Source organism: Malaclemys terrapin, chromosome 11 (genome assembly GCF_027887155.1).
Source record: "Malaclemys terrapin pileata isolate rMalTer1 chromosome 11, rMalTer1.hap1, whole genome shotgun sequence".
In the NCBI taxonomy this organism is placed as follows: Eukaryota; Metazoa; Chordata; order Testudines; family Emydidae; genus Malaclemys; species Malaclemys terrapin.
This window is the reverse complement of record NC_071515.1, coordinates 66,495,384-66,506,614: the sequence shown is the minus strand read 5'-3', so window position 1 is coordinate 66,506,614 and position 11,231 is coordinate 66,495,384. Positions and strand designations below refer to the sequence as shown.

The 11,231-nt window shown below is 45.3% G+C and overlaps 1 protein-coding gene across 1 annotated transcript in view; it reads right to left on the bottom strand.

Annotated features, from left to right (window-relative positions):
- Window positions 1-4,409: 4,409 nt before the first annotated feature.
- MARCO (macrophage receptor with collagenous structure) overlaps window positions 4,410-11,231 on the bottom strand; it is a 55,340-nt gene continuing 48,518 nt past the window's right edge. Inside the window, exons 14-16 of the mRNA XM_054044372.1 lie at window positions 9,139-9,174; window positions 7,873-8,055; window positions 4,410-5,462 (exon numbers count right to left, since the gene is read on the bottom strand). Of these exons, the coding sequence (XP_053900347.1) occupies window positions 5,332-5,462; window positions 7,873-8,055; window positions 9,139-9,174 (350 nt within the window). The 3' untranslated portion in view covers window positions 4,410-5,331. The remainder of the gene's footprint in view (window positions 5,463-7,872; window positions 8,056-9,138; window positions 9,175-11,231) is intronic.

Sequence of the window (11,231 nt, the reverse complement as noted above, 5' to 3'; positions counted from 1 at the left end):
GCAGTTTGTTTTTTCCCCTTCCAGGAGACATTCACCAGTTTAGAGGTCAGATGTGAATGGAACAATCAGGTCACCAAATGCAGGGATTTAGGACTGGTCTACACTCAAGCTTTACCAGTATAACTATGTTAGTAAGAGATATGATTTCCCCTCCCCGCAACATAGTTATACCACTAAAAGCCCTAGTGGGGATGCCGTTGTAGTAGTAGAAAGGTGCTTTATATCGGTATGGGATATTTCACTTCCCAAAGCAGAATGCGCAATACTAGTATAAGCACTTTTATACCGGTATACCTGAGTCCACGCTAGGGTGGTAGGGCTGCTGTAACTTTAACAGCCTACTTAAAGCAGCAAAACTTTCCAGTGCAGACAAGGGCTTAAACAAAGTTCATGTGTAATCAGCTGTGTCATATTAACCGAATGGCAGCTCTGGTCAGAAAAAGGCAGTGTGGGGCACGTCGGCTGCATTTCAGCCACGTGACCATGATGTTAATGCGCACGGAGCTCTCCCACAGTTACATTTTGGCTCTGTCTCCACTACAGCTTAGGTTGGCATAACTGATGTCGCTCAGGGGTATGAATGAGCCCCCTCCTCCCCCCGCGAGCGACGTGAATTACACCGAAGTAAGTGCTGGTGTGGAAAGCCACCGCTGCTCATTTGGGGTGGATTAATTAAGTTGATGGGAGAGCTCTCTAACATAGCCATAGCATAATTGTAATGTTCTCTTGTGAGTAAAATAGAAACAATTGCAAAAAGTTAACTTGGGATCAAAAAGAGCTTTCTTTGGCTGCACTGGGCCCATGCCAGGGTGGACTCCCACTTTAAGAAGTGTTAGGTTAATGAAGTTCCAAAACAAAGTTACAACTGATGTTATTTCCAAGGTTGATCTGTGTCCTGGCCAGCACTGGCTGTTGCTTCCCCTTTTCAAATAGTTAGCGTCTTATACACTTTAAGGTCAGAAGTGACCATCTAGTTCTCTCCTTTGAAGTTCCTGTATTAATCAGTTTCCTTCTCTCGGGTACTACTTATTTGCCAATTTGCCACACCTTTGCCTAATTCTTCTTGAAGCAACAGACCACCTTGACACAAGGACATTATAAGTAACTGTGATTGAATTTCAACACAGTGAGCCTAGTTTTCAAATGTGGGAGACTTAGTAGGAGGTCCATATTCTGCACTGGGAGGCTGAACTTATCACGGAGACACAGAGATGGCCACTTAACTCATCCAAATGCGGTGGTTGGACATCCTGAGAGGATGCCCACATTTGAATATGGGGTTCTTACTCAACTAGAGCTGGGTGACTAATATGATAATGGATTTGCAAATGTTTTGGGCAATGGAAGTCAAGAATTCAGTTTACAGTTAACTTATGGGGTCATAGACAGTGTTTGTGAGTATTTGGAAGGCTGTTGTATAGCTGTGAAAAAGTTTGAAAATCCTGAATGTTTTGCATATTTTAGCCTGGGGATGATTAATCTAGAGATTCAGACCAAAGTGAACTATTCACTGTCTGCTGTTATTAGTCACTTGTTATTTTCTTGTTTAAACGTTCAACTGGGGAGAAGAAATAATGCATTGTGACGCAGATCAAGAACCACGGCCAATAATAGAGGTTGATACCCATAGGCTGAAATTTGTTCCCATAAACGACTAGGTATTTACTTACAATTAAGTAAGACATTCATAGAAATAAGGGTTGGTTCATGAACAATCTGAGAGTAGAAAAAAGAACTACAGCTTCAACAAATGTTAGTCACAATGAGTAACGCAACCTGCCATATACCCAACCAAGTGGCAGGGTGTAGAAAGCAGGGTGAAGTCTTGAAAGTAGAGATGGTTATTTTCCAGTCTTGATAGACAAAGGCAGTAATTATATTATTCTAAACCTGGGTCCCACTACGTAACATGACCTTTTCCCCTTTAAAAGTTTATTTGCCACCTGGAATTTAGAGGCAAAAAGGCTTCCCAGCAAAACTTTAAGTGGGATATGAAACCGATCAGTGTCAGCTTTTCAAAAGGCTGAGGAGAGGGGCATCATGCATAAAGACGGGAACTTGGGTTGAAATCTGCATAAAATGTGTTATGAACGGGGAAGTCCAGATCTGAATATTTCCTTAACTTTTAAAGATTGAGTTCTGAGGGGGCGAAAACAAGAACTAACTGCAGGAGCAGAAACAAAAATTAGATGAGCACGTGGGAAAAGCAAGAACTAAATGTTTGATTAGAAATCACCTTCTCTTCTGGGGCAGGGGAGTTTTTGCCAGCTTGCCTTTGTTTGTTAAGCTCATGCTGGATACCATCATTCAATCACATATGCCCGTCAATAAATATCTGCTGCATTTTGACAAAGGCCGGGTTCATCATTTTATCATTTTGGTTTTGTTACGCCTCTCACCCCATCTCTGCTGAGCTCTTAGGGGCAGAGACCTTGTATCAATAGTTTTCCCTGAAGCATCCACTAGAACAATATTGGTACTATATAAACAGTCAGAACTACTAGTTGTGTGACCTTCTTTGAAGACCATGAGCTTATGCCTTGAAGATAAAGTTTTAACTCTATTTTTTGGCACAGCGTTTGACTGCTACCCCACGTACCCAACACAAAGCAGGTACGACACATGTAAATGTGTACTGAGGTCTGGGCATACATGGAAAGCTGTATGCCCTGCTAAGGGCAGAAACTGAAGAGATTTACAAACGTGTACACCTCTCAGATACAATGGTGATGAGTGCAGTCCCAAAGCCCAGATACCGACCTTAATACAGGAAATCTCCATGGCCTGTGTTCTACAGAAGGTCAGACTAGACAATCACAATGCTGCCTTCTGGCCTTGCTCTGTGGAATCTCCTGAATGTGAATTCAGCCTTTGGAGAAGGAACTTTAAACTCCAGCCAGGGCCCTATAAGAGCCATTCCTTCAGGAGGTGCACTGAGCCTGTGCCTTCAGTGGGAATTGGCCGGAGTAAAAATGGAGTGAGGGTCTAAGGATCTGGCCTGATCATTTTGATGAACCTCCTTCTCCCATGTCCCATTAACAAAATCAGAAAGCGCAAGGACAAGGAGGTATCTGCCAAGGCAGCAAGCCACCGATACTGTTTGTAAACCCCTTCATTGCAAAGAGTGAGGGAGGCTTGATCCATGTGGCTTGCTATTACAAAATGATGGATGAATTAATATCACACAATACAGATTCACTGATTGCCAACGGAAGTCCTATGAGGAGCTACTTTAGTCCAAGGAGCATTATTCACCACACTGTTGAGACAGGCCAACTCCCTTAATTTATGGGGGATGTGCCACATTTGGATGGTCCACTGCTTCTAGCGCAAGTTTTAAAAATGCTTGTTGCTGATGAGGTTTCAGCCTCCTGTTTTTGATGATGCATGTGCCTTGCCTCCACTAAATCTGATCCGAGAAAGGAAACTGGATCTATCAGTCAACACTAAAGAGAAAGGAACCAGAGTAGAGACTGGAAAACATTAGCAGATTTCCTTCTCTTCATAAGGCTCATCCCTCTCTCCAGTTATCTACTCTGAGTTTGAAATGAGTTGTGTATTCTGATCACTTACCGGTGATGCTTGAGCCTACTCAAGAATCAGGGTCCAAAGAATCTTATTACATGAGTTCAGGGGACCAACTCCCCCTTGCCTCAGAAACCGCTCCTCCTCTGTGATGTGATCTCTCTCAGGGGATGCCTACACTAGAAACGTAAGTCAACCTATATTAGGTCGACTTGCAGCCACTGCAGTAATTACTGAGGTGGTGCATGTCCACACTACTCTCCTTGGGTCAATGGTGCGCGTCCTCACTAGTAGCGCTTCTACCGACCTAAGAGGGGCAGTGTGGGGAGCTGAAAGCCTGGTCTCTAAGCTCTGCTGGGAGTCCGGCTACCCCACAGGCTCCTGGAGGGCTCCTCCCCAACCCATTCCCCATCGGGAGCTGGGAGGGGAGGCCACCTGGGCTTCTTGCCCGGCTCACAGCCGGGAGCAGGGTCCAGCCACCCAGCTCTCCAGGGGCATAGGGGCAGCTAGCCTCTAGCTGCCCAGATTTCTTGTCAATTTCACAACTCCACATCACCCTAACTACACTGATATAAGCCTTATGCCTCTTGTGGAGGGGGATTTATGTCGGTGTAGTAGGGCACTTCCACTGGTGAGAGGAATGCTGTAGTGTAGACACGGACATAACTGGGTCCATGTAAACTGCCTAACCATGTAGTGTGGCCCAGTCCTTAAACTTTGTGGCAGGGCCCAGACACATTTCACTTTGTATGTGACGCTGTATTATTGCAGAGAAGAAAATTCCACAGTCCACTAAGGAAAAAAATGTAGACAGGGTTGCACAATAATATCAAAGCATAGGAAAAGGGGTTTTGGTAAACTTATTTTTTATTTTAAAGTAACATTCCTGTAAGCAAGATATATTGTACACAGCTCTGTATGGGCTACTGTTCATCCACCACATTACAATATGTAAATGTATGGTGCAGGGGTGTGTTGTGGATCCTTAAAAAGAAAGAAAGTGCACAGTACAAATAAAAATCAATGCATCAGACATGGTTCTGTATAACAGACAGTAAAGGATGGAAGCCATTATGTATCTACATATAGGACAGTTAACTCTGCAAGCTGACTTCCTGTCAGAATATTACTGTGGCTAATGCATGCTCCTGCTTTATATTGGTATATATTTCTATACTTCCATAGAGCCTTATGTCTGAGGATCTAAAAGGACTTTTGAATATGAATCAGTCTTCAGAATACTCCTGAGAGGTCAGTATCATTACCTCCATTTAATAGATTGGGAGACTGTGAAACCGAGAAACAGAGAGGTTAAGGCCCAGATCCTCAAAGATTTTCATGTGCCTAACTCCTCACTTTAAGGATCTGGGCCTTAGTGACTTGTCCATGGTCATGAAGGAGGTCCAGGGAAGAGCTAGGAAGAGTGCAGGGCATAGTCTCTTATGTCTATGCTTTAACTTCCACTATCCTTCCACTCTGTGTAGAGTACATGATTGCTGGATACCAGACCGGCCAGGTTACCTGAAGATTTACGAGTGTTTGAATGACTTGGGTATTTCATTGTTTTGTGGCAACTGGATTTCCTGGTTTACTTTTGGCCTTACTGGTTATTAAAGATTTAAGGAAAAATGACTTGCCTCATTAATGCATATTTTTAAAATAGGTAAAGAAACCAACAGTTTTACAAACACAGAAACAAAGAAGCAAGTCCCAGTCATGGACAACAGCAGCACAGGCTGTTGGAACTTATGGAATTAAGACATCTTGTGCCAGACAGCAGTGTATCGTGCCCATTTCTACACCGTCTTAGGCACATTCCACACCAGCATCTTCCATGTGGCTGCAGTTATGCTCCCCCCAGTCGCTTTTTTCACAGTCAAAAATGGAGGCTTCTGTTCCACTGCACTCCACGTCATCAAGCCAAATTGGATTAGAACCTTTTTTGGGGGTGTGTGGTTAAAAATAAAAAAAAATAAAAGTAAAATAAGTCACTGTACGGCATGGGAAACAAATATACAGTCACCCAAAGAAATCTGTAATGTGAATCACAAAGAAGATATTCTTTAGGTTTCACACTTCCCTTAGGGCTAGACTGAGCCTTAAGGCACAGCTCTATGTCAGGAGCGGGTACCTGTGTCACCCCACAAGGCGGCCTGGGAAGGAACTGTGACTGAGTCACATTTCTCCTCCCTGCTTTGCCATCGCTCCCAAGAGAAAGTAACTTATTGCAGCCTTTTAATGGGTGTAGCTGACTTCCCCTCACACGAGCTTGGCATTGTGGGCTGGTGCACTGGGGGCTGGAGTCAAAACTTAACCTATTCCCGGCCCTCCCTCCACCCATCTGCAGGCGAATGGGAACAGTGGGCCTGCAAAGGCTGCTCTTCCCAGTGCTCAGTGACCAGGGGCGGCTCTATGTGTTTTGCTGCCCCAAGCACGGCAGTCAGGCGGCTTTGGGCAGCGCGCCTGCGGGAGGTCCGCTGGTCATGCCGATTCGGTGGCATGCCTGCGGAAGGTCCGCCGGTCCCGTGGCTTCGGCGTACCCGCAGCCAAATTGCTGCCGAAGCCACGGGACCGGCGGACCTCCCGCAGGCATGCCGCCGAAAGTCGCCAGCCTGCCGCCCTCACAGCGACCAGCAGGCCGCCTCCCGCGGCTTGCTGCCCCAGGCACGCGCTTGCTGCACTGGTGCCTGGAGCCACCCCGGTCAGTGACCTGCAGTGCAGCTAACTCAGATGGCAGGAAAGGACTCTTTGTACAGGTTACATCCATTCTGGCTCACAGCAAGGAGTGAGGAAGAAGCCTCCCCTGGTGCACCTTTACCACCGTGTGTGTCCTGGTAAGAGCAGGAAAATCCTGTCTTTTGTTACCAGTGAAAAACAGCACAAGTCCCCCTCCCCCTAGGGAATACATAATGAATTCCTGAAACAAAACAAAACAAAGGAGGGGAAGGAGCTGGCCGGATTGCATTCAAAGTTGTCACCTGACATGTTGGAGGTTGTCTCTCAGCTTGAATCTCATGCACTTTGCTGCACATATTGCCCATAGTCCCTTCCAAATGGAAGGGATAACACTTACTTAAGAGGCCTTTGGGTACCCTGCTGCAGAGAATTACACTTGCCACTAATATAGGGCATAGCTAAGACAGTGCAGAGATTTAGGTTAGGTGGTTTCATCCAAACAATCTCTACTCTTTGGGTCTGCAAAACTGAGCTGGAAATTTTGCAAGAACAGACTTTCTAGTACTATTGTGGCACTTCTGCTTCCAGCTTTGGCTAGAAGTAGGAAGTGCAGGGGCACATGGAAATGAGAGATCTGAGAGGAAACAATATTAAGTGAACTTTTGTGAACTTTGGAAAAGTTGAGTGAGTTCAGGTTGTGGGTAAAACTTGAGGGTGGGTGGAGGATAGAAGGGTTTTCATTTTAATTATAATGATTCACCCCAGTGATCGTCTCCAATCAGGGATATGTGCACTAATCCCAGCAATCCTATTTTTTTTTAGAGAATTCTCTAAAAAACTTTGCTTCTGTTGACTATCCGTGTATCTGAATGGCTTGTGCCCAGTTGTCCCAGAACACTTCCATTCAACTGTTCTGTAAGTTCTTGATTGCTGGGTAATTATTCTATAGGTTATGATACTGCCCTCTCTGCTTTAGCAGAACACCCATTCGCTTCAGTAGGAGTTTTGTCTCGGTAAGAGTGGCAGGGTCTGGACCAGTGGGGACACATGGGGCAGGGTCATCCCCAGATTTGCTGCTTGGCTTATACTGAGCATGCTCATACGGACTGTGCATGCTCAGTAACACTGCTGAAGCCGGCTGCCCTGACTCCGCCCCCCGCCATCGGCAGGGATGGGTTGCCTCTGGTCTGGACCATCATAATTTCTCTTTCGGAGGCCAGTGGGGTGGGTGGGTATTTTGACAATCGGGAAATAGAAATAGCAGGGGATAAAAGGGACAAATGGAAATTCTCTGAGGCGGCATGTCTGGAAAGCCCATGCAGCTCACATGTAAATGCAAGTATCTCAGTATTCACCATCAAGAAACCATATACTTTGTACAACCTTAGACTGTGATCCTGCACTTGGAAACAATTTTAGTACTTCCTACTGTGAAGAGCAAAAATCCCGTGCAACAAGAGCGGCACCAAACAAGTGTGGCACCCTGGACTGAAAAAATTCCAGCTATCTGAATACCTGGCTGTAAGTGGCTTGGGTGCCAGGAGGCCATGAATACTGTTCCTGTAAAGGTTGAATCTTGCATTGAACACCAGCCACACTATATAAAATCACAGATCACAATTTGGGATCGGGAATGTAATTGGTGATTTGGGTGATTAGTTATTAACTTACCTGGAGATACTTTTATGGTGCGAAGTGCATGACTATATCCCAGCATTTTGCAGACCACGGTTCCATCTTTTTTGTCCCATTTATCATCACATATTGTTCCCCACTTCCCTTTGTACATAATTTCGACACGGCCCTCCTTAGCTGTTCCAACGAGCCTTATGTTGGGGTTGGAGTAGTGTTCCGCTGATGGATTATGTGGTTATGAAATAATTGCAGCAATTATACACAAAGAAAATAAGATGTTTGCATAAGAAAAAATGACAGAAGAATAGTGTTAAACCCAATAACACAAATGAATGGCCACACCTAAATGAACATGGCTACATGGAAACAGGTTGCTGTTGTAGCAAAAATCAGATCAGTTCAGGACCCTGTGGTAGATATGATGAACACAGGCATAGCTTGAGACTACTGAATCAATTTTAGGCCTGTTATTCGTACAGGTTATATGCATTATTGTGGGCTCGGGATCGTATTCTACTCCAATGGGGAGGGTTACTGCAGCTCCTCCAGGAACTAAAAACAGTGGGGTGTGATTACTGCAGTCCCTGGGACCAGTAAACAGTTCCAGAGAAGTACCACTCTCTGTGGTGGTTTGCATATACTGGTTCAGATTGTGTTCAAGAGACCCAGGAGACTGGGGTATAAAGAGACAGGCTTTTATTCTGAGGCAACAAATGGGCTTGACCATTTGTCCAAAAAGGGGGCGGCGTATCAAACCCCATGGAAGGACTGGAACATGCCGGGATGTCACGGGGGGACCACTGGTAAGCTTAATTATGCATTTAGACCTTTTATTGTTTTATACGTTGTTTCTGTACAGCTCTGAGAGAGCTGTTGGTTACCCGTAACCACTGGCACATGCTGTTCATAGCCCTTGGAGAGAAAACAAAGCACAGAAGCTGGACACTAGTCAGACCTGCTGGGATAAGCAAGGACACTGCAGGGAGGTGGGTTGCAACCGAACAACCCTGCTCAGCAGGAAGACTGAGGCAGGTCCCTGCCCAGAGATTGGTGATGGTGAAAGACCTCCTTGAGCAGACCCGGAAGGGCTCAGAGGTGCAGTTACTTCAGAAGCGTCACTGACAGCCCTGATCCTGCAAGCTCTTAAACACTTGCTTCACTTTATGCACGTGGGAGGTTCTGTTGACATCATTGGGACTATGCAAATGGTCAAAGTTAAGCATGTGTCCTGGGTATACACTGGGTTCTATATTGTACTGGTGTTACAGGGCAAGCTATGAAGATGAGATAAAGGTCTAGTACCTGGTTCACCCCTGTCACCTTTGTTCCCTGGAAGTCCTGTTCCAAATTAAAAAAAGCAATCATTAGACACACTTTCAAGGTAAAGTATAATGATTACCATTATGTCTTATACTTGTGTTGATCGAGGATGCATGCAAATGTTCAAACAAAACTCCAGCCCCCTCGCACATTTAGAATTTGAAATGTACTCCTGGAATTAAAGCCCTGATGCGGTTAAGCCCCTGGGACAGCTTTGGAACTCATGATAGCAGCATGTTAAAAGCAGCAGGAGTATTATGAACTGCAGAGTATTCGCAATGCATAACACTGGTGAAAAGGTCCTGTGATGGTGTATACACATCAGTGTGCAGAATCCAGCTATATTAAGTGGACAGTATTTTACTGGTGCTGCCATGCATATAATACGCATTTTAAATGTTAAAAAAACAGCTCCAGAGAAGACATTTTAAAAATGTTGTTTTTTAAAAATACATTTACAAACAACCTCCAACTGCTTATGTGCTTTTCAAAATATAAAAGTCCCTTTCTCTATTTTATGGTCAAATGGCCTACAGCAATTCATTTGACCAGCTCCTTGCTGTCAGGCGCTGTCTCTCACTATGTGTTTGCACAGAGCCTCGCACAATGGGGCCGCAATCTCAGTTCACATCTCCAGCCACTACTATATTACAATTTAAAAAACCCCAACAATAACAATAAATGTTCATAATTATTTGCACTTCTATAGTGCCTTCCATCCAAAGATTGCAAAATGCTTTAAGGACCTCAATGACTTAATTAAAAAAAAAAAACCTACATGAATAAAGGATTACCACCTTCCTTTTATAGATGGGGAAACTGAGGCAAAGAGAGGGAAAGGTCCAGATCCTCAAAGGTGTTTAGGCACCTAACTCCCATTGAAAGGTGGGAATTAGGCATCTAAATACCTTTGAGGATCTGGGTCTAAGTGACTTTTATCCAAAGTCAAACAAGAAGTTAGTGGCAGAGTCAGGAATAGGAGCTGGGTCTTTTGACACCACAATGCCACTTGGGCCCTCTTAAAGGGTAGTTTAGTTGGAATGCACAAAGGAATCCCAAGTGAACTTAAAAAAAAAAATCTTCCCATCCTTTTTCTTTTGCTAAAAGCACTAAATATACAACTCTTCCTTTTAAAAAAGGATAAATATATAAATGGACATACACAACCTATTTTGTAATCTAGTAGGTGTGTTTTCTGCATCATTAACCAGAGTTAGATGCAGAAGAAATCGAAAACTACCTGGCTGCATATTGGCATCTGAGTCGGGTGTGGCCTAAAGCAGATTTCAAATACGTGCCAGGAGTGAATTCAAAATCAATTCTTAACGTCCGATCCAGTCTCACTGTTCTGATTGGGGCCAAATCAATTTGAGCTCAGTGAGAGTTTTGCATGTGTAAAGCTGGCTGGATGAGGCCACTTTATATCTAGTTCATCAGCAAAGATGCAGCCACCGTCTGAGTGGTAGTGGGCAGGGACTGGTTAGTGTCACAGTGAAGTGGAGTGATGTCTCACTATAGGGCTATCTGCTCATGTTGATGTTCTGTGTCCAGGGGCGGCTCTAGGCACCAGCAAAGCAAGCACGTGCTTGGGGCAGCCCATTTGCAGGGGCGGCAGGGATCCAGCATGGGAGCTGAGAACGAACAAGGGGCCCTGGGAGCTCCTTGCCTATAGAGCCAGCCCTCGAGCAGGGAAAGAACTACACTTCCCAGCATTCCCTTGAGCACTGCCAACAGGAAAGAGGGGGAGGGAGTGAGGTAGCTGAGACCTCATGCTGCAGTGAATGGAGAGCTGCACTGGGAAGGTAGGGATACCATATTTTAACATTCAAAAAATAGGACACTCCGCGGGGAGGGAGGGTAGCCCCACCTTGCCCCTATCCACTCCCACTCCCCCCACAGAAACCCCAACCCATCCAATGCCCCCTGCTCCCTGTCCCCTGATCATCCCCTCCCGGGACTCCTGCCCCTAACTGCCCCCCAGGATCCTACCCCCATCTAAGTCTCTCTTCTCCTTGTCCCCAACCGCCCCCTCCTGAGACTTCCCCCCCTAGGACCGCATCCCCTACCTGTCCCCG